The sequence below is a fragment of the Notamacropus eugenii genome, chromosome 5, assembly GCF_028372415.1.
Source record: "Notamacropus eugenii isolate mMacEug1 chromosome 5, mMacEug1.pri_v2, whole genome shotgun sequence".
Taxonomy (NCBI): domain Eukaryota; kingdom Metazoa; phylum Chordata; class Mammalia; order Diprotodontia; family Macropodidae; genus Notamacropus; species Notamacropus eugenii.
In genome coordinates, this window is record NC_092876.1 from 34,857,067 (window position 1) to 34,881,406 (window position 24,340).

The 24,340-nt window shown below is 43.7% G+C and overlaps 1 protein-coding gene across 1 annotated transcript; it reads right to left on the reverse strand.

Annotated features, from left to right (window-relative positions):
• Window positions 1-138: 138 nt before the first annotated feature.
• LOC140504014 (C-signal-like) lies at window positions 139-23,362 on the reverse strand. The gene is made up of 6 exons (XM_072608497.1): window positions 23,133-23,362; window positions 15,887-15,938; window positions 15,374-15,561; window positions 10,055-10,210; window positions 3,054-3,164; window positions 139-512 (listed from the first exon to the last, which is right to left on the reverse strand). Exons 1-6 carry the CDS (start codon window positions 23,271-23,273, stop codon window positions 399-401), a joined length of 762 nt encoding a protein of 253 aa, XP_072464598.1. The 5' UTR covers window positions 23,274-23,362; the 3' UTR covers window positions 139-398.
• Window positions 23,363-24,340: the final 978 nt, after the last annotated feature.

Sequence of the window (24,340 nt, forward strand, 5' to 3'; positions counted from 1 at the left end):
TCCACCTGGCTTGTATAGGGCAGAAGAGGCACCAGGCTAGGCCCACACCTACTATTAACTTTCCTGCAACTTTAAATATGGAAAGAATTGACTCTGAGTTCAGATTTGTATCAGGGGAAAAATCAACAACACATTTCCTTTTTTTTTTTTCCCTTTTTTTTAATAAGGATTTCCCTAATACCCTAAATCCAGAGGTTGATGGGATACAGGGAGTGATGGGGACTGGGAAACACTAGGACCTGAGGGGTGAGAGAGTCAGTGAGTAAGGGGGCTAAGGTAAAGATGGAGCCAGGGATTGGAAGGCTCTGGGGAGTGAATGGCTCCAGAGTTATGGGATTCAGTGGGCAAAGGGGTGGGTGGGATCAAACGATTGATGCCCAGGGTGGGGACAGCCAGGACTACCAGGGGATCTCCTCTCCTGTCCAATCCAGGAAAGCCCCATGGTCCTTTTCTCTGACATTGGCCAATACATCGAGAATCCCTGGGATGCACTCCTGTAATTGCAAGGGAGCCTGGGAAGAGACAGAAAGAAAAAACAATGGAAACATTGTCATTATATCATTTCTGACTTTGTGACCCTATTTAGAGTTTTCTTGACACTGGAGTGGTTTGCCATTTCCTTCTCCAGCTCATTTGACAGATGAGGGAAACCAAGGTCAACAAGGTTAAGTGACTTGCCCAGGGTCACACAGCTAGTAAGTGTCTGAAGCTGGAATTGAACTCACAAAGATGAACCTTTTATGCAGGCATGAGCTATATTCTATTGCTTTAAAGGGAGTCCATCTTAAATGGAAATGGGAGGCTAACTCTTAACGATGGAGGGGAGGTGGAACATAACTACCGGGCCTTGAGTTAATGAGACAAACCCCAAGACCACTCTATGCTGTCACCTTTTATGTGACAGGTATGTATGTATCTATTTGGAGCTTTTTTTGATATGTGCTGGTCTACACCAAAAGAGCTTTTTTTTTTTTTTTTGGAGGGAATCAGGGTTGAGTCCAGAGTCACACAGCTAATAGGTGTCTGAGGCAGGATTTGAAGGAAATGGCAAACCACTCCAGTATCTATCTCTGCCAAGAAAACCCCAAAAGGGGTCATGAAGTGTCAGACAGTACTGATGACTGGACAACAAAAGTACATCTTTTTGTTGGCTGTTGTACAAAATTCTTATGTTTAGAAACTCAGTAATTAAAGTTTTACTTTAGTAAAGGTCTCCTTTGCTTTACAAGTGTGCCTGCAGAAGGAGGTCACCTGTAGAGGGCCTTTTTGTATTTTCCTTAGGTTCATGGGTTGCCATAGCCACAAAATTCAGCACCTAGTGATCAGCCCATACATGTGATGACAAGTTTCTCCCCACATAGTCAGGCTGGTGCTCAGACAGAGAATGTAATCTGCCACAGGGACCACACTCAAAGATTTCTAGCCAGATAGGATGCACTGGAGCTTCTAACTCACTGGTGGAAAATTGGAGATGCTGGAGTCACCTCCATGGTGCAGTGGTACCCAACGAGACATCAGAGAAGGCCGCTCATGGAGCAAGGTTGCCAGTGGCCTCACTGAAATGTGGTTCCCCGAATTGGCCACCAGATTTTGAATGTGGTCTGAACAGGACAGAGGATAGAGGAATTCTCATCCCCTGCCTCATGCTATCCACACTACTTCTCTTAAAACCCCATCAGTGTCCTCAGGTTCCATACTGTATTGTTGACCTATATTGAGTCTGTGAGTGTGTGCTCAGAACTGCGATTTCCTCTGAGTCAGGAGCTCCCAGGTGAGGAAATTCCCTTTACCCATGTCCATGAACACTTTAAAAAAAACCCACATTTATTTTAATATAATTGGCTTCCTTTGTCATCCCATGTATTTAATTCTACGCATTTTAAAACAGCTCATGGAAGGGATCTTCCCCAGACTGCCCAAGGAGTCCATGATGAGAAAAAGTTAACTCCTGATTTACCCGTTCAGATCAATGACTTCCGCAGCTCATAGTCATAGAGTCTCCTGGGAGCACTGAGTGGTTCAATGACTCCCTCCTAGCTCCATTCTTTTTCACATGAACAATTGTCTAGCAGCCAGGGGTGGGGAACCTGTGGCCAAGGACCACACTTAAGGACCTAGAGGAGCACATGTGGCCTCAAGGCCACAGGTTCCCCACCCTTGGACTCTAGCCTCTCTATCTTGTACGTGGACAACAGATTTTTTTTTCTAATCCAAATACAAGACCACTTTTTATCTCTATGTAATGGAATCTTGTTATATTTGACACATTCTTCTATTTTTGGATCCAGAAACCCTCCTCCAACATGTTAGCTAAAACACTCAGTTTCATCATCTTGGGAAAATCATTTCCCTTTTTTGCCCTCAGTTTCCCCATCGGTACGATGAGGAGATTGGATCAGATGGTCTTTGCGGAGCTTTCTAACTCCCCACTTAGGACACTATGATCTCATGTCATCTGAGTGTGATACGGATATGACTGATACCTTCAGTCAAAGCATTTAACAATGGCAGGGCCAAGGTCAAATCTCTGGTCCTCTCACCTTCCATGTCTCCTGCTCCTTCTGCCCTCGGCTTCTTACTCCGTAACTCCCCATCCTCATCTCCCTAGCCAGTCTACAGTAGATAATTTACCCAAATCACCCTCACCATGATGTGACAGCTCTTTAACCCTCTTTAATTCTTACCGCTCCTTCCTCCCCACTCTCTCCATCTCAGACTCAGCACCCACCAGCAGCAAATGCATGAGGCAGAGACAGAGACCAGACCAAATCAGGTCATGTGGACAAAGCAGCAGTTCCCAGAGTGGAACCTGAGAGGTGAGAGCCGCCAGGATCAAAGGCCACTGGAGATGCACATTCCCCATGGGATTCCCAGCCCTTTCTGTAGAGGCTAACAAAGCAAAATCTAAAGGCACAGACCTTTGGACAGGCAATTGTTGACAACCAGTGGCTTTGGCTGTCAGAGACCCTGGGGAGATGGGGGGCGGGGGGAATGGCAGGACTGAGCTCTCCCTGCCTTAAATTAACTGGACATGGGATGTGGTGGCCACTCACCTTGCTCCCCCCCATATCAGTCTTGACCCAGCCTGGATCCAGGGAGATGCAGAGGATTCCATCTGATACCAGGTCAGCTGCTAGGCAGCAGGTGAGCATATTGAGGGCTGTCTGGGAGAAGAGAATGATTGACACTCAGCAACTTGGAGCCGAGAGGAAGCTTAGGAGGCCAAAACAATCCTCCCTTTGAAGGCCCTCTACCACACCCCAAAAAAGTGGGCATCCAGGCACAGGGGAGCCCATTCCTTCCTCAAGTATCCTGTTCCACTTTGAGACAGCTCTAAATGGGAGGAAATCCCCATAATTCCCTAACCCTAATCCTAAATACCCTGGTCTTCCTGACTCCAGGCCCAGATTGAGTCACCTAGTTTCCATTAATACTTACTATGTGTGAAGTGGGCAGCTAGAAGGTGCAGCAGATAATAGAAGGAATGGGCAGCTAGGTGATGCAGTGGATAGAGTGCCGGGCCTGGAGTCAGAAAGATTCATCTTCCGGAGTTCAAATCTGGCCTCAGACACTTACTAGCTGTGTTACTCTGGGCAAGTCACTTTACCCTGTTTGCCTCAGTTTCCTCATCTGTTAAATGAGCTGGAGAAGGAAATGGAAAACCACTCCAGGATCTCTGCTAAGAAAACCTCAAATGGGCTCAGGAAAAGTCGGACATGACTGAAAATGACTAAACAAGAGAACCTTGAATGCAAATTTAATGCCAGGTCCTAGGAACAACCAGGGGCTCTTAACCTGAGTCTACAAATCGTAGATTCCAGGGGGTCCATGAACTTGATATGAGGGGGGAAAAAAGATTTCTCACTGAAATTTACCATTTCCTTCCATTGCGAATATAGGCAACAAAATAAAATTTGAAGGAGTCCATAGGCTTCACGGGACTGCCAAAGACTTCTGGACAGAAGAAAGTTTTGAACCTCTGCCCTAGACTTAGAATGCCATGAGGATGGTCAGGACTGGGTCTCCTCTACACTTTGTATTTTCCTCGCAGCCAGCGCCATTTTCAGGACACAAAAAGAACCAAATCAGCATTCAGCTGAGTAAATGAAAGGAAGAATAAATGAAAGAATGAGCAGAAGGTGCCTAGGTGAGTCCTCCACTCAGCTGCCAAAATAATTTTAAGTCCAGATCTCCCCTCTCCCCCTCAAAAAATTCCAGTGGCTCCCTATTACTCCCAGAAACAAATGTAACACACTCTGGCATTTAAAGTCCTTCACCTGTTGCCTCATCCTGCCTTACCTCTCCTTCCCCCCCCACCCAAAATGCTCTGATCCAGAGACCCAGAGATACTTCCTTAATGTTCAGCACACGCTACTCTCCATCTCCCAACTTCCTGCCTTTTTGACATCCATTCTGCATTCCTGAGATGCTCTCTCTCCTCCTTTCTAACAGCTTCCTTGACTTCTTTTAAGACATCTTCTACAGGAGACTTCCTGCTCTCTCCTGGTTTTCCCCTATCCCTCCTCTCCAAGATTACTTTGCATTTACACTGCAAGTATCTGTACTAACAGTTATTTGCAGGTGGTCTCCCCCATCAGATTAAGTGCATTGAAAACAGGGATCATCTTCTGTCTTTGGTTATCTCCATAGAGCTTAGCATGGCACCTGGCACACAGTGAACTCTTAATAAATGTTTGGTGACTGCCTGACTTTACCCTCTAGGAATGAATGTTGATCACTCTCTCCTCCCCTCGATGGCCTCTCCTCTTTGGGTTTTCAGGACACCTCTCTCTTCTCTTATCCTTTCTCTCTCTCTCTCTCTCTCTCTCTCTCTCTCTCTCTCTCTCTCTCTCTCTCCAATCCCTTCTCTCTCCTTTCTTTTTTCTCTCCTCCTTCTCCTCCTTTTGTCTCTGTCTCTCTCTCCTGGTTTTCCTCCTACTTCTCTAACCACTGCTTCTCTGTCTCCTTTGCTGGATCCTCCTCCAGATCGTGCTACGTGTCCTCTTTTCTTCTCCCTCTATACTACTTCACTGGGTGATCTCATCAGTTCCTGTGGATTTAATACTGATGATCTGCTGCAATCTCTCTGCTGACCTCCCCTCTCACATCTCTAACTACCTTTCAAACATCTTGAACTGGTTGTCTAGGAGACATCTTAAACTCAGTATGTCTGAAACAGAACTCATTCTTTCTCCCTAAATCCTACCCCTCCCACTTTCCCTATTACTGTAGAAGGTAGCACCCTCCTCCCATCCCCTAGACTCACAACCTGAGAGTCATCCAGGGCTCCTCACTCTCTCTCATCCCTCACATCCAAGCTGTTGTCAAGGTCTGTCAGTATCACCTTTGCAGCATCTCTCCTTTGACCCTAACCCAACACTGGGACAGGCCCTGACCACTTCATGCCTGGATTATTGCAATAGCTGAGGGTGGGCTTGCCTACCTTAAGTTTTCTCCCTACTTCAATCCATCCCCATTCAGCCAAAATGCAGGAATGACCAAGTCACTCGCCTACTCAATAAACTGCAATGGCTCCCTACTGTCTCCAGGGAAAAATATAAAATACTCTGTGTTTGATATCCAAAGCCCTCTACAACCTAGTCCCCTCCTACCTTTCCAGTCTTCTTACACCTTACCCCTCTCCACATCCTCACGGATCCAATGACACTGGTCTCCTGATTGTTCCAAGAACCAGATGCTCCATCTCAGCTCTGGGCATTCTCTCTGGCTGTCCCCTATGCCTAGAATGCTCTCCCTTCTTCACCTAATGACTTTCCTGGCTTCCTTTAAGTCCTGGCTATCATCCCACTTTCTACAGGAAGCCTCCTCGATATCTCTTAATGCCAGTGCCCTCCCTCTGCTCATTATTTTCTGTTTATTCTGTCTCTAGCTTGCTTTCTATAGATCTTTGCATGCCGTCCTCCCCATTAGATTGTGTGGGAACCAAAAAGAAAAAGGAATTCTGTGATCACAGGGTGATCACAGTTAATCAGAAGTGTGACGTAGCATGGTCAGGTGAAAGGTCAGAAACTTGTTTGAAGGCTTGACAAGCTGTTGGTGGGGGTGCGGGGAAGGCTAACGGAGAGGAGAGCATGAAGTGAGGTGTTCAGGGGGCACCTGCTAGCCAATAGGTGATGAGGTGGGACATTTGAATTGGAACAGTATAAGAAGGCTTGCATTAGTCCGAATAATTGTAGCTCTTCTTTAGGAGCTACCCATTCATTCAGGAGGGATGAATGCAAACATTAATAAAAGTTTTCCTGATTCCACAAGTGTCATTCCTTGTTTAAGGGGAGCATGTTTCTCACAACTGTAAACTCCCTGAAGGCAGGCAGTGTCTTTTGTCTCTTTTTCTACACCAAGGGCTTAACACAGGGCCCGGCACATAGTAGGTGCTTAAAAAATGTTTACTGATTGCTTGAGTTACTCCTAAAACATAACTGCTAGCAATCATCATTGTCCAATTGATTCAACGATACCATATGATCTAATATTTTTATAAAGGGGGCGACAATATTTCTATTAAATCAATTGCAACTGTCAAGCTAGTTAGACCTCCTGCTCCATGCGTCATATTTCAAAAACAAATTAATTAAATAGAAAAAAGAACTAATTTTTGCCAGTGAAACCTAGGAAATCTTAAAAAGAATAATCTCTTCTTGAGAATATTTGACAGATTTTGACTTAGAGACAGCTTTATTCCTATCCATTCTTGAGATCTTTCACAATGAAAGAATTCATTTTAATGCCAAGATCATTGTCGCAGTTTAAAGAATACGGCTTTTTTTTTTTATAGTACTCAGTAGAAGGTCTAGCATTTATAAAGGACTTTAAGGTCCTCACTTCCCCAGGAGGTGGGTGCTGCAGTTATCCCCATTTTACAAATAAAGAAACTAGGATTAAATAACTTGGCCAGGGTCACATAATTCGTAAAGTATCAGAGGCAGGATTTAGAGTCAGGGTTCCTGACTCTGGATCTGGCACTGTTTCCATGGCACCCCCTAACGGCTTCTACTCTAATGCAGATAACTTGAAAAAGAATTAAGAATCCTATTCATCTTTACCATCTTATAATCTTCTGACCACAAAGGCAACTTAGGTCTTAGGAGTTTGTATTGTGAATTTCACACAAATACACACTTAAAGGAATAAGGATATGAGGAGAACAAGTTATAAAATTAATTATATATTATTATATACAATATATAATTATACATGCGTAATAATTAAAATATAATAATAACTTTAATAGTCTTATAATCTTTTAAATATAGGAACTGTGTTTCAAAAGAAAGCCAGTTTCCCTGTCCTTTGAGTTTCATCGTCTCCCTTAAATTTTAAGTTTCCGATGAGTGGAGGATGATATTTTGTTTTATCTAATGTGCACTTTTTTTATCTTATGTCATCAATCTGAGATAAACAACTAGTTTGCTTTCGAAAGCACCTATAATAAAATATACACATTTAATAAAATAAACTCAATTTTTGGGACATAGGGAGCAATAATTAGAAATACAGTACACTGAGGTTAAAATAAAGCACCTAAAGAGATTTAGAGTATACACATATTCTTTCTTCCATATTCATTTGACAAATTTGTGGGATGTGTGTAATATCACATTGAAGGCTGTCCTTTTTAATTCACTGGGATGCTTGATAAATTTCATCAATTATTAAAGTAAACAGAGAAATATGTAAAAACAACAGACATGGGGGAAAAAAGAAAAATTATCTAGACCCCATCTGAAAGTGATTGATCCATTTTTTAGGTTGGGTTGTTTTTGCTTTGTTTTTTGGCTTTTAGAAAAATAAATTTATTTGTTTATTATTAGTTTTCAACATTCACTTCCATAAGATTTTGAATTCTAAAATTTCCCCGCCCACCCTTCCCTCCTCTTTCTCCAAAATGGCATCCCATCTAATATAGATTATACGTATACACTCGTATTACAATCTTAAGCCCTAAAGGAAGAATGAATTAGGAGTGAGCGTTAGTGTGAAAAGTCTTAACTCTAGAATCAAATCCCTTAGCTCTGAGTTCACGTCCTGGAGCTGAGGTTTGGGGTCCATGTGACTTTGGGTAAATCACTTAACTGGACCTTGGTCTCCTCATTTGTAAGAGGAAGGGGTTGGACTCAACAGAGCGTGAGGCTAGCTAAGTGGTGCAGTGAATGAAGCACCGTGTCTGGAGTTAGAGATCTGAGTTCAAATCCAGCCTCAGACACTCCTGGCTGTGTCTTGCTGTGAAATTTCCTGGACTGTTTCTGATAGAATTAGCCCTTCACAGCAATGCAAGGACCTAAAATATTCCCAAAGGACTACACATCCAGAGAAAGAACTATGGAATCAGAATGCAGAATGAAGCAGAATATTTTCTCTTGTGTTGTGTTTTGGTTTGGTTGGGTTTCTGTCATGGTTTCTCCCATTCTTTTTAATTCCTCTATGCAACATGACTAATGTGAAAATGTACTTAATAAGAATGTATGGGAGGAGCCAAGATGGTGGAGTAGAAAGACACACATATGCTAGCTCCGAGCCCACAGCCCATAAAATATCTGTAAAGAAGAACTCCCAACAAATTCTGGAGCAGCAGAAGCCACAGAACAATGGAGCAGACGAGATTTCTGTTCCAGAGAGCCCAGAAAACCTGACATAAAAGGTCCGTTGCGCACCGGAGCAGAGCCCAGCCCTGCCTTGGCCACACGGCACTGAGGGGAGCAGATCCCAGCAGGCTTCAGGGACAGAATCTCCAGCAGCCACGCAGGTCCCTCCACCCACCGGCGCCGGGGGTGAGTGAGTCTTTCTGGCTTGCCAAGAGGGGAGTGGGGTGTCCCCACAACTCAGGCCCCCTTGGGAGGCAGCAGCGGGGGCAGGGGTGGACAGGGGCTACCCAAGCAGGCAGGAACCTGGATCCATTGTTGAAGGTCTCTGTATAAACCCCCTGAGGGAATTGAGCCTTGTGTGGAGGCCCTGCCCCCACCTGAGCACCTGAACTTAATCTCACACTGAATAGCAGCCCCACCCCGCCCAAAGCCCTGAGGCTGGGAAGCAGCATTTGAATCTCAGACCCCAAGCCTGGCTGGGTGGATCTGGAGGCGTGGTGGGGGTGGAAAGAAAACTCAGAAGGCAAGTCACTGACTGGGAAAATGCCCAGAAAGGGGAAAAAACAATAAGACTGTAGACTGTTCTTGGTGAACAGATAATTCCTCCCTTCCTTTCTGATGAGGAAGAACAATGCTTACCATCAGGGAAAGACACAGAAGTCAAGGCTTCTGTATCCCACACATCCAAAATAAATATACCATGGGCTCAGGCCATGGAAGAGCCCCAAAAGGATTTTGAAAATCAAGTAAGAGAGGTGGAGGAAAAACTGGGAAGAGAAATGAGAGAGATAAAAGAAAAGTATGAGAAGCAGGTCAACACCTTGCTAAAGAAGACTCAAAAAAATGCTGAAGAAAATAACACCTTGAAAAATAGGCTAACTCAATTGGCAAAAGAGGTTCAAAAAGCCAATGAGGAGAAGAATGCTTTCAAAAGCAGAATTAGCCAAATGGAAAAGGAGGTTCAAAAACTCACTGAAGAAAATAGTTCTTTCAAAATTAGAATGGAACAGATGGAGGCTAATGACTTTACGAGAATAAGAATGTATGTGTAGAACCCATATAAGACTCTATGCCATCTGGGGGAGGGAGGGAGAGAGAGAAAATTTAAGACTTATGGAAGTGATTGCTGAAAACTGAAAACAAATAAATTAATTTATAAAAAAAAATTTAAAAATAAATAAATCCAGGACTCTCTTACATTTACAGGGTGAGGGAGGGAGAGTTGGGGTAAGAGGGCCTGAGAAAGTGGGCATTGAAGGAAGCTAGGGACAATTGAGAGGAAGAGGGGTGATGAAGGAGAACCCTCCAGTCACGATGGGCAGCTGGTGCAAGGCTATGAAGAGTCTCCAATGCAGCAACTGAGTCAGGTGGGATTGCCCAGCGCTTTGTCCCTGGAACCCCGGGCCCTGCCCCCCCGCTGTGTTACCGCAGGCCAGCCCTGGCCCCCTTACCTTGGCTATCCTGTAAGGGTACACTTCCTCAGTTTTGTTGTATTGACAGAAGAGCTGCATCGAGGCGCTTCGGGATGAGACGTTTATGATGGCCGCACGGTGAATACCCATTACGACATCTTGGCATGCAGCCTTCCTCAGGAGGGGGAGAAATGCCTTGGGGAGGTGGGAAGGAGGGAACACTCAAAACCTGCTTGAACATCTGTTGTTGTTCAGTTGGTTTCAGTCGTGTCTGAGTCCTCGTGACCCCACTTGGGTTTTCTTGGCCGAGGTACCAGAGTGGTTTCTCATTTCCTTCTCCAACTCATTTTACAGATGAGAAAACTGAGGCAAGCAGGGTGAAGTGACTTGCCCAGGGTCACAAAGCTAGTAAGTGTCTGAAGTCAAATTTGAACTCAGGTCTTCCTAAGTGAACCTACTTCTTATTCCTTAGTAGCTATGTGCTACTGGGCCTTCAGTTTTTAAAAATGAGAAAACTGAGGCCCATAGATTGGACAGAACGATCACTTCCCTGCTCCTATTGATGGAGTCCTAATAGAGCTGCCCCCAGCCCCAATAGTCCAACTTCATTACAGGCCCATTGTACCTACCTAGTCCCCCCCACCCCATATCCTAACTTTTTCATATATGCCTCACTGTTCAGTAGAATAACAGGTTTGTCCCTGAAACTCATAGTTCTTACAGAAACTGCAGGCATGGGAACCCAGCCACTGCCTCTACCCAGCCATGACTCCCAGACTCATTCCCACAGAAACAGGTGTGTTTGTGTTGTCCATCCCAATCACATCGTCCTTCTAGCCCAAGACAGGACCACAATACCTAGCTTAACCACACAGGACCAGCATGGCCAGAATGTTTAATCACCAAATGGAAACCCTCATCTACCATTGCCACAACCAGGCTCTGTAACTGTTGAGAGAGGAGAAAAGAAGAGGGGAAAACAGGGTCAGAAGCCATCCAGCCAGTCCCTACACTTGGTAAACCCAACCAAATGAATGAAAATGGTAAGCTGTGTGACCATTTCAATAATTTTTATACGTGATGATTTCAAAATGCAATTAACGTCATGTGAAGTTTGCTGTTTGTGTTATTAACTGTACTTCTAAACTGTAGTAAAATTCTTTCATATTGTAAAACTTGAGTGACCACCATGAGCTAAGAAAGGTGTTAGACAAAGCAACTTTTAAACTTAGACAAAGCAACTTTTAAACTGAATTTGTTGAAACCCAAAGACAATGGAACATTGTTTAAAACCACTTATGTTATTTTATTAAGCCCTGCTAACCCTGTCTTACAGCTAAAACAAGTTGGCTCTCACATATGAAAATTATAAGATCATGAACTAAATTATTTGGGATTATGGTTATAAGGTTAAAACCTAAAATTGATCCCACAGCAGCTCTAAGGGTAGACAGGGTAGACACTCCCTATTCCCCTCCCTCAGCCAAGGTGACCAGAGACCACATGTGTCAGCTACCATTTACTAGGATCCTAAAAGTAAAATATAGGAACCTGAAAGACATTGCGGCAAAGAAAAAGAAAAATCAGTCAAGACAAAACAAATTAAATTAAAGTTGAAAATAGGGGACTTGCCCTGCAGAAAGTATGTGGCTTTCACCAGTTCAGAGAAAGAATATTATAGGGTGGACAGATCAGCTCCTTCTTTGGGGCTCCTATTGATTTCTCCTTATTTGCAAACTTGACAGATTTCCAGAAATCAACTAGAGAACAAGGTCATAAGCCCCTGGAAAAAAACCAAAAGTTTGTTTGGATTACGGAGCTCCTAAACGATGAACATGGCTTACTGAGAAATGAAATCTTTTTAAGTAATTTACTATTTGAGAAATTTATTTGAGTAAGTCATTTAAATGTTTATCGCTTATTGCGACTCTATAAGAGTAAAAACAATTGTATCTAGCCTTAAGCTGTGATTGCTGAGACTTGTCATTTGAGGGGAAAAGTTCATTTGTGGGAACACAAATAATTTTATTTTGAGTTTGAATTTAGATATAGTTGTCTGCATTGAATCAGTATCTGAGAGAAATTCCACAAGCTATTCCAAGGTAATCCTGCTACAGGTGGAGGTTTTTCCGGAAGTCGAGAGGGCAATCTTAGCCTCCTGGCTCAGTTTCCCCATTGTTTTCCTATGAAAAGGAATGCTTCGCACCTGGCTATTCCTGAGTCTGGCTATGAGATGGAATTAAAGTGACTCTTATCTGAATTGAAACAGAGATAAGGATCCTTTATCCTGTCATATCTGGCATGTCCCGGCTTCTTTTATAGCATATTTCTCTAATTAGAGCAAGTGGTCCGTAACAGATATGAGTACAATGCAGGCATGTGAAATCTTGCTGTTTTCAATCTGAATGTGTAGTCATTCCATATTGCAAAGAACTGGGTAAATTAATACACAGGCTTATCATCTGCCTGCTAAGATTATGAAACAAAGTTACAGACACAATGTTAAGCATTATCCCACATACTAAGACTGGGATACATCTGAGCTGCTAAAAATACTTGTTCGATCTGAGCTATTCAGCCTAAAATCATATTCCTTTCTACAGCCCAAATAATTTAGTAAATGGATATTTGGTACAGTCAACTGCCTGTTACTAGATAGATCTGTCTTTCTCTTTCTATCTGGGTCCCTGCATGTTAAACTTGCCTGTCAGATTTGTATCTCTCAGACCAATTCACCTACAGCCATCATCAAACAGTGGACACCAGTTCGTACGTTATCCCCTGGATGCAATCTATCCTTGATTCCAGCCAATTTTCCTTTCCCAGACCCATTGAGATAGGGACAGCTCTATGCCCCTTTTCAGCCTGAAGAAGCTACTGAAGCAGAGACCTTTGTTCTTTTTCCCAAATGAATTTGGGTCCCAACTCTCTGAGGGGAAAATGATGGGAGTCCTAATAGAGCTGTCCCCCACCCCAACAGTCTAATTTCATTACAGGCTCACTGTACCTGCCTACCCCCCACCCCACATCCTAACTTTTTCATATGTGCCTCACTGCTCACTAGAACAACAGGTGTATCTCTGAAACTCATGGTTCTCACAAAAACAGCAGGCATGGGAACACATCCACTGCCTCTACCCAGCCATGACCCCCAGACCCATTTCCACAGAAAGAAGTGTGTTCATATTGTCCATCCCAATCACGTTATCCATATAGCCCAAGACAGGACCACAATACCTCACTATGTATCTTGACCAGACAGGACCACAATATCTAGCCAACTGGAGGGCAGCATGGCCAGAAGGTTTAACCACCAAACCATAGATGGGCCCCTCTTCCATGACCTAATCCCTTAACAAACTCCTCCTGCCTTTTCTATATTAATCATATTCCTATATTCTATGTAAATTTCTGTTATGTTATTGCATCTTTACCCTATAAAAGTCCATCTTGCTCTCTCTGAGGTTGCTGGTTCCTCTTGGAACTTAGCCCACTTCATGAGAGGCATCCATCTCAATAAATGCCTATACTTGAGTTGGAGGTGGTCTGACTGAATTCTTTGAGACAGTTCCACCAAAACACATCATGAAACCTCAACACTACGAGGTACCACTCCTTCCTCTGACAGCAGTCTGGGCTGATCACCAAGCTCAGGGGAAGAAGATGACATATGATCACAGATTTCATTAACAATAATATGGAGCATGCTAATGGCTCTTTGAGGTTTACAAAATACTTTACAAACATCATCTCACAAGAACCCTGGGAGGGAGATCTTGAATTTGAATTCTGGCCATTTACTGCTTATGTTACCTCGGGTAAATCAATATCCTGAGTTTCTGTTTTCTCATCTTCAAAATGAAGGAGCTGGAAAGAATAGTCTCTAAGATAGGGAGTCATTTTTAACCATTTTTGTGCCCGGGACCCTGTGGGCAGTCTGTGCAGAACTCTTCTCAGAACTATGTTTTTAAGTACATTTTAAAAAATAGAGTTAGTGAAAATAAGGTTATGATTGTTTTTTTCCCTATCCTGGTTCATGAACCACATGAAATTTGTCCATGGACCTGGAATTAAGAATGTTTGGTTGAGGAGCTCCATAAGTTAATGATGGTTAAACCCAAGGTCACATGGTTTAGTGGCTGAGGCCAGATTTGAATCTCAGTCTTAGAGATCACAGGGACAGCTGGATGGAACAATGAATAGAGTGCTGTGTCTGGAGTCAGGAAGACCTGAGTTCAAGTCCAGCCTTAGACATTTACTAGCTGTGTGACCCTGGGCAAGTCACTTAACTCTGTTTGCCTCAGTTTCCTCATCTGTAAAATGAACTGGAGAAGAAAATGGCAAGCCTCTCCAATATCTTTGCCAAGAAAACCCTAAATGGGATCGTGGAGTCAGACATGACTGAAAAGTGGCTGAACAACAACTTGGAGATCATACAACTATAGATTTAGAGATAGAAGTACCCTAAAGGCCATCTAGCCTAACTCCACTCCCATTTTTCAGATGAGGAAACTGAGGCTTAGAGAAGTTTTCCCTAAAAAGAAACTTATTCTAAGGCCTAACTTGACTGAGAAGGCCTTAGAGTAACTTATTTTAAGGACTCTAAGACCAGTGCTTCTAGGTAATATACCACACTGGTCCATAGAGGTTGTAGGAAGGATGAGAATAAGCATTTATTAAACACCTACTATAAGCACTTTACAAACATTATCTCATTTGACCCTCATAATCACCCTGGAAGAGAGGTGCTATTATTATCTCCATTTTACAGTTGAGCAAACTGAGGTAGGTAGACATAGATAAAGCAACTTGCCCTCCCTTGAGCACTACCCCACCCCAGCTCAGGAAGCATCCATTGCTCCTTACTGCCTCTAAGATGAACTAAGAACTACTGATCAGCGTTTAAAGCCCTTTACAACGTGGCTCTGGCCAACTTTTCTAGATTTATTGAGCCTTACTCTACCCCAGATACTCTGTGTTCCAGCCAAACTGGCCTGCTTCCTGTTCCTCACCTACAGTATTCCATTTCCCACCTCTGAAACTTTGCATGGGTTGATGGCCTGCCTCGAATGTCATCCCTCCTCACCTCTGCCTCTTACTTCCAGGAGAGGTTCATCTCAAGCTCCACCACCTCCCTGAAAACCCCTTTGTATATATCTTGTATTTATTAATCTTTGTGATCTGTTGCCCTTCCCCCATAGATTGTCAGTTCTTTGACCCATTCACTTTTGCTTTAATAACTCAGCATGTCTGGCACATGTGCTGAATGAATGAGTAAACAGAGTGACAGCTGCCTACCTCTCTGCCAAGCGTTGGGGGGCCCTTCCCTGCCTCACCCAGGGGCCTAGTCTCCCTCACCTTGCTGACCATGAGTTGGGCCACTGTGTTGGTCTCATAGATGGTCCGCATATCCTGGGCCGTGACGCTGTCCAGCGTGGCAAGTCTGTTGATGCCCGCGTTGTTAATGAGGCAGTTAAGGCCTTGTTCTCCCACCAGGGCCTCCGTTTCCTGTACCACCTTCTTGATGCTGTTTTCACACACAACGTCTAGGGTGGAGATGGGAGCAGAGGAAGAAGGAGAGAGGAGACAATTCAAGGAAAGGCAGTATTCATCAAGCACTGGGGCAGTTGACCAATGGAAATTGTTAGGGAGCTAGAGAAATCCAGAGAGTGGAGATCAAAACAGCCCAGGCATAGGAACTGAAGCCAGTTAGTGGGTCTGGGGGAATCCACACCATAGACAGCAGCCAAGCCCTAGGATAGCGGAAATCAGATGCTGGGCTCTGTGTTGGGAGGGCTTGTGGGACTTGAACCACAGAGCCCAGTGGGGGAGGGGCCATTCTGTGGCCCTCATTCCCACCTGGACACTCACCCAACTGCAGGATTCTGAGATTCTGATGCTGCTTTTTCAGATGCTGGAGTTCCTGGGGAGGGAATAAGCATTTATTAAACACCAGGACCTATTCTCAGCATTTTACAATTATTTGTAAAATAATTTCATCCTTTCCTCCTCACAACGTCTGTGGGAAGCAGGGGCTATGATTCTCCCCATTTTACATTTGAGGAAACTTGTCCAGGGTCACACAACTGGTAAATATCTGAGGCAGGATTTGAACTCAGGTCTTCCTGACTCTATACCCAGTGCTCTATCCACTGAATCATCTAGCTGCCTCCCAGGCAAACAGGGTTAAGTGACTTGCCCAGGGTCACTCAACTAATAAGTGTCTGAAGCCATATTTGAACTCAGGTCTTCCTGACTTTAGACTCAGAACTCTATCCACTTAATCCCCTAGCTTCTTAGGGAAAAGAATGAGGGAGAATGGAAAATGGAGTGTAGGATTTCATCTGCTTTTGTGCCTAACCATTTAGAAGTGATCTGAGGCATAAGCAATGCCCAGAGGCTGGGGTCTTCATGAGATGACTTATCACCCTGAGGTCCCAAATCAAGGAAATCTTCTCTGTGGAACCCAATAGTACACAGCACAACACAGGTCCTCCCCTGAGAACCAACACGACCTTGGGCAAATTCTTTCTCTCTAGACCTTGCTTTTGTCATCTGTAAAATCGGGTGTTTGCATTAGCACATGAAACTCAAGTAAAGTAGATAATAGCCTTGGTAGTATGGACAGGGGCTGCTTTTCCCCATAATGGAGCTCTCCAGGTTGCGCAAAGACAGTGAGGGTAAGTGTGGAAATCAGGCTCATTTTGACAAAATTTTCCTCCTCTCTCCCATCCACTTTATGAAGTTACATAGTGTGGACCGTTATCAACTGGAGCCCCTCCCAAGGAGTTGGACAAGGGCGCTGGCCCTTGTGCTGAAAGGACAGAATGGATTCTTGATTTAATAATAATAATAGCTAGCATTTGTATGCAAATAACAAACTATAATTATAGTAATTATAAATAATAATAATATCCTGCATTTATATATTATATAATTATAATTATATTACAAATTATAATTATATTAATTATAAATAATTAATATTAATAATAATAGCCAGCATTTCTACCTATCATGTGCCAGGCACTATACTAAGCATTTTATAAATATAAACTCATTCATTCCTCACAACAAGCCTGGGAAGTAGGCTCCATGATGATCCACATTTTATCTATATTATCCTCACTAAGGCAGGCAGAGGTTAAGTGATTTGCCCAAGGTTACAGTTGAGGTCAGATTTGAACTCTGGTTTTCCTGGTCCAAAGATGATTAGGGAGGGAGAGTCTAGTACTGAGGGAGGTGGGGATATAGATATGTATAGAAGCAACCCCCCTCCCCCCTCCCATGGCCTATCAGAACAAACAGTGAAAACATCTCTTCTTCTATTGGATGTTTCTTCTTTGTTACAGACTTTTTCTTCCTTGGGTCTTCCAGTAGAAGACTTAGGTGGGGATTTCCCCTATGAAGAAGGTAGATAAAATCATGTACTATGAGGGGAAAATATCTTCTCCCCTGAAAAATAACCTTTGAGGCAAAGGAAACAGATAATAGAGAACAAGACTAGAAAAAGGAAAACAAGGTGCCTAACCTCCTCCAGAAGGCCCATTTGAATATCCACCAATGCCTTTTTATACAAATGCCTAAATACCCAAGCTTTGGATGCATTTTAGTAATTGTCTATACATTCTCAGGCTTCTGTATATAGAATTGCTTTAACAGTTGTTTTCTCTCTCTCTCTCTCTCTCTCTCTCTCTGATAAAATCAAAAGAAAGGACTCATTTCACTAGTTAGCTCACCAATCATTCTTTTTAAATTCTCCCTCCAATCCATAAACTACATTGTCCATATCACCTATAGGGTTTGGAAAAGGTAGGATGAAAAATTAGTATTTGAATATCGAAATTCTCCAAACTTTCAGATGAGTTGCAGATCACCTAGTCTGACCGTTTTTCCCAGGGCCCTGATGTTTGTGGTGTTAACTCCATAAGATTTGCACTGGTTTTTACCACATGGACTAGCTACTAGAAGGCCATCATAGTTGGATTTGTTCAGACCCTACTAAATTATCCTGTCTTATCACTAGGAGGTTTGAGCAACATTACCTAGACAATCTCCTCAAGTGGCAACGTGTGACTATCTCCCTAGAAACAAGGTAGGGAGTTCCATCTCAATGTAAACAAGCCAAGCTGGACAATTGAGGGTCAGTGGTCTGGGACAGACCTCTTTTCATGCAGAATTTCCAAGGGAAAATGCTTCCTGAAGCAGATAACTTCATGAAGTAGACAATGAAACCCAAGATGGAACAATATGCCTCTTATCTAAATGGATGTTAAGATACATTCCTCATATATATGTAGAGTCTATATCAGATTGCATGCCGTCTTTAAAATTTATGGAAGTGAATGTTGAAACTAAAAATAAGTAATTTAATTATAAAAAAACCGTGCATTCTCTTCCCTTATTTACTCTCATTTATTTTTACACTTTCATTTCTTACATACTCTTAGTTATAGAACTATGTTTACTGTCTATTGTTTCTTAGAGCATCCTAACCCTTTTGGAAGGTTAAGACCCAGGTGCCAGATTTAAGATAAAAACTAGAAGTCTGAACCCAGGTCCTCTATGTTCTGTTTCTTTGTAAAATTATTGGCGTTAATGTATCACAGAAAGATGTCACTCTTGCAGTTTGTGTCTGGACCTTTAGGTGTGGATAATTTTGCTAAATAGTTACTACTATTCAAAATGGTAGCTCCAAAGAACTGAGTTGAGGAAATTATTATGAACCTCCAATCTTGCCAAGAGGTTTTGTTGAAGCTACTTTTAAAATTCCTTCTCAGTTTCTCTCAGTACACTTGATGAGCGCTATTTAGTCTTTAAGAGAATGTTCTGGATTTTGTATGATTTGTAGTCCACGTATTTTTTTGTTTCATCACTTCCATAATTCTCTTCGGATTTGTCCTCCAATTTTGCTGTGCAAACAGCTGCCTTGTTGTACTCTGAAGCTATATATCAAGTACCCTAGATTTGATAATACTTCCTAGAAAGTGTATCAAATTGGAGAATGTGGAAGAAGTAAGTAAACCTATGTACTGTGAGTTTGGGGGAAACTTCTCCCTAGAAAAAGAAATTATAAAGGCCAAAAAAACAAGGCTGTAGTACTATGGAAATCAAGACCCTCAAGATGGTAAGAACAGGCTGAGTCTAACAGATTCTATCTAGGAGGAGGCCTTATTACCTTAGAGATTTCTTACCTGCATATTAGATTCTGATAAGATTGCTGTTGAGAGATTTCAGTTGTGTCCAACTCTCCATGACCCCATTTGGGGTTTTCTTGGCAAAGATATTGGAATGGTTTTGCCATTTCCTTCCCCAGTTCATTTTACAGGTGGGGAAGCTGAGGTAAACAAAGTTAAGTGACTTGCGCAGGGTCACACAGCTAGTATCTGAGACCAAATTTGAACTCAGGGCTGGGGTTTTATCCATTGCACCACTTAGTTGGCTCTCTGATAAGATTATCCACAGAGAAAAAATTATCCCACTGAAAGAAAACTGATCTTTGGCAACTCCTTAGATCCCAAGGTTAATGCATTCCTTATTACTGTTTGCAATTGATTGACTGTGTAAGACCCTAATATGTGTATCTCCCTTTGTTTGGGGTCATAGCTATCCACATAGCAGCAACTCACCAGCTGGTGGTGATTAAGACTTTTTTTTTTAATCTTCCGGACTTGCCTAGTGATTTATTGACCTCCAGTCGAAAGGACTTCGGTGAAAGGAATTACTCCCCAGGAGGATCTTAGAGTCTCTTGGTTGAGGAATTCCCCAGGACACTCTACCCCCAGTGGTCATGGTGACTTGCAGCAACACATTACAGTGGAAGGTATGTCTCCGGTGAACCTGAGACAGTAGCTGGTGCTTTTCTCAATTCTTGGTTGCCTTCTGCCTCTCTCTTTCCTTTTCTGGGCACTGATCAACAACTATTATTGGTATAACTTGGATGAGAACCCAAATCTTCCAGTTCTCTCCTAGTCCAGTGCTCTTTTCATTATCCCAAACTCTTTCCTACTCCAAGGCAAGATCCAAGTTTAGATTATGCCTGGGTAAGAGACAGCCTCGGGGTGGATAGTGATTAAGAGGCAAAAAAACCCCCAAACCCCCCAAAACCCAAAAAGCCCAGTTATAATGAATATATATATATATAACACTTTACAGGTTTGTAAAATGCTTTATACCCATTATCTCATTTCATCTACACAACACTGGGAAGTAGATATTATTATTCCTACTTTATAAACAAGGAAACTGAGGCTAAGTAACTTTATCAGAGTCACACAGTTAATGAAGGTTGGAAGTAGAATTTGAACCCAGGCAATCCTAACACTAAGTCCAGCACTCTACCCGCTCCATCACCTGACTGTTAGTTTTGTTCGTCTCTTTCTTCTTGTTTCTTTTTGTTATTTGCGTCTTTCTTCATTAATTCCCTACCACCATTTCTTCCCCTATCCCACCCTAGTTATCTTTTCCCTCCTTTTCATCCCTCTTCCTTTTTCTTGCTTATTCATTTTTCCCTTTGTCTCTCCCCAACCCAGTTCCCTGCATTAGAATACAGCTCAGGATTCCAAGAAGAATTTGTGGCTAAAAGAATCCTTTGGATGAGGTCAGATGCTGACCCTCCCCGCCCTTCACTGCCTCAGACCCCTGCTGTTCATAGACAGAGAACTAGAAGGGACCTTTGAGTTCATCTAGTCCAATCCCTTCATTTTACAGATGAAGAAACTGAGGCAACAAAGAGATTAAGTGACTTGCACAAGATCACACAGGTTAGGATAGAAACAGGGTTGTAATTTTTGTCTCCCTCTGTAGGATGAAGGAGGAGAAACAGAGCCAAGACTCATGGGTAGTGGTGTCAGCTCTCCTTCAGGGGGTTGAGTGGTCAGTCTTTGTGACTCACAGATGAAAAGGGTGACTTGAATAGTTCACACTTAAGAAATGTTGGCTGAAACAAGAGCAAAGGACCAGCCTTCAAATCATGTCCTGGGAATTATTGCTGTTATTATATATTATTATGTTATGTCATGTATCAGTCATATATCATATCATATCATATCATATCATATCATATCATATCATATCCTGAGCATTTGCTCGGCTCCTAACAGTCCCACCCAGCTACCTACTGCTAGGTCCAGCGTCTCATGCATTCCTCTGGGAAGTTCTCCTAGACATTAAGGCTGTGTTCCCTCCTAACGGAAAGAGGGCTTTAACTCTGTTATTAAAACACAGGGCTCCCCAAAAGTCTTGCTGCCCCTTTGAACTTTTAATAGCTTTAACAGTAGAGAAGCTCAAAGGCACTTAGACTTTTGTGACACTGGCGGTTTCTTCTGAGAGTTCCTCGGCTGGCCTGGTGGAGTGAGGTGCTGGCTGTGTGGATACCTCCCTACACTAAACAATTATCCATAAACTAAATTGCAGCTGTTTAAAATCAAGCAAAAGAAGGAAACGCTGGCTTGACATGAAATTAAATACTTTAGAAGCCACTGAGAAAGGATTCCACATACCAGTACTGGACACCTGGAGAGACTTTTGTGCACCTTTCCCAGTTCCCATTGCCCCCACCAACCCCACCCATCCCAGGCCTTCAGACTCTGTTACTCCCTCTCCTGACCCCAAAGCCTTAAGGATTTGGAAAGACTGGAATAGATGAGGAAACCAAGGCTGAGGGAGGTTGTAATTTGGCCCAAACACATGAAGTTTATTGCAAAATATAAATTACTAGGACACATAAAAAATGTGGCCAAGACAGCAATCAAGCATCATTTGGTCACATCCTCTAACCACCTTTTTGAAAGTAAGTATTTCAATGGTCCTGAGAGTGTTGCGAAAGTGGCAGAACAGGTGAAAAGTGAAATTTAATGAAGAGAAATCCAAAGAAGTCAAGCCTGAAGAGGGTCCACCAAAATATACAAAATCTGTTCTTAAGAAGGGAGATAAAGCTAACTTTCCCCAAAAGGGAGGTGGTGTTCATTGCTGGTACACAGGAACATTACAGGACGGAACTGTTTTTGCTACTGTTTTGACAAAGGGCTTGCCTGGAGATTGAGTCTAAATGGGTTTATGACAAGAAAAAACACCCTGATGGAAAAATTCCACCCAAGGCAAAACTCAATTTTGAAATGGAATGAGTGGACCTTGATTGGAGTGCTCGGTGTTTTACTGACAGAATTTCAGGAACTGCTTCTACAAATTTGTGGTCTGGTCTGTTCTTAAGAACAACTGTCCTTAGTCTTGGGGGGGGGGGGGTGGGGAACAGATTATCCGTTTTGAGAATAAGTCCCTCAAATTGAGCATGTATTGTTGAGGCTATGTGAGAGGCTGGTTGGGACTGAGTTCTCCGTTATTTAACTGCCATGTAGTAAAATAGAAAATCCTGAATACAAATACCTTAACACAAATTTTAAAAAAGAATTTGAAAAGACTGTGACCCTGGCCAGGACCAGGGTGTGTGTGGCAGAACTCTACTGGGAGTTAGCTGTGTCTTCTAAAAAGGGGCCAGGAGATACAGCCAGAACAGAGAATGGGAGTCCGGCGAGGTGGGTCAGTCTTTACCATACGGCCAAGACTACACAGAGCCTTAGGATGGGGAAAAGATTGGGGAGCAGGGGCAGGTTAGGAAAGGCAATAGGGACGGGACTGGGAGGGACGGAAATTGGGCTTAGAAAGGAGGAGAGAGAGAGAAAGAGTAGCTAAAACAGCATTCTCGCCCCCGCATCTTGTCACTTCCTTTGGTCTCTACCCAGGCTGCCTCCTGCCCGGTGGTGCCCAACTCGTGAGCCCGAGTGGCTATTTCGTTTTGTCTTTGTGTGCCCAACGCCAAAAATGCTGGGCGCCTAGGAGGTGCTTAGTCAAAACTAGCTGAACTGAATTGAGCTAGCGCAGGGACTGGCAGGGAGCTTTTGGAATCAGACTGTCCATACTCCAATTCTCTCACAAGGTGGATCCCAGGTTAGGGATGGAAGTGACCACCCCGAGATGGAAAGTCCCTCCTTAAGTCTGACCTGCATCCATCCTGCTGTGGCTACGCTGGCTGGGGCCCCAGGGCCCAGGTGCTGTTTCTCCGCCTCCTTCAGATTGACCCCTGACTCCATGAAGGGACCCAGGCATCCCAGCTTCCTACCTGCGCTTGGTCCGGGTTGCGGCAGGTGGCCAGGACTAGGTCCGGAGAGGGGCTCCGAGACAGGAACCCCTTCACTAGGCCCAGGCCGATGCCGCGGTTGCAGCCGGTGATGAGAACCGCCCGGCATATCCCAAGTGCCATGGTGCAAGCGATCGAAGATCTGAGCGCGCCAAAGTGCAAATAGGAGCATGGAGCTGTCCGCCGCCAGAGGGATAAAGAGGGCTGAGCCCCGCCCCAGGCTCCGCCTCTCTCCAAGCCCCTCCCTCAGCCCCACCCTCCTTCATCACACCTAGCTACACCACCACCCCAGGAATGTCCTGGCCCATCTTGCAAATCCCTTTCTTTTGCAAACTCTCCAGATCAGTCGCTAGTCCGGAGAGTCTCGCAACGAGTGAGGGAAGTTCATCAACAGATCTGGCATCACGTACAGCCAAAGAGCTACTGACTCCCCGCTGGTTGGATCTAGGGTGTCAGGGGTGGGGAGAGGTGGGAGGTGGAAACTGAGGTACAGGGAGAGAAAGAAGCACCCTGACTGTAAGCTCCCCAGGGGAAGCATTTAGAGAGCTAGAAAAAGAATTTCCATACAGCCCTACATCTTCTTGCTGAGGGCCAAAGCAGGACAGAGTCTTCCCTACTTCCCTCCACCTCTAACCCAAAACTCCGCAGATCCCAACCCTTATTTCTGCCCCACCAAGGCAAGGAAAATTGATCTTGGTTCTGTAGCCAGTCCTGTGAGAGTGTTTCGGGTACCAGGAAGAGCTGAGCTGCTACAGACCTGGGGTCCTCTGGCTCAGGACATAGACTTGAGGTTCCAGAATGGGCCCAGAAAAATCTAGGATTCTCCACTAACTGTGAGGGCTGCTCCCCTACTTCCACAGGGCTGCTCCCCCATTTCAGGAATTTACTCCTCCGGTTGCTTTTGCCTCTCAGCCTCCCAAACTTCCCCCACTTTCCAGCCAATTTCGACAGGGGGCCTTCTCTGATTTCCCCAGTTGTCAGGGCTCTCTTCTGGAAATTATGTGGATACAATTTGCTTTTACTTATCTGCGGACACATCTTCCCCTCTCCCACGCCAGGAGATGTAAACCCCAGGAAGGCAAATACAATTTTATTTTTGGCTTTATACCTCTGGCACCTAGCCAAGTGCCTGGCATATAGTAATCATTTAATAAATGTTTGTTAAATTGGGTTGGGTTGGATAAAGTATC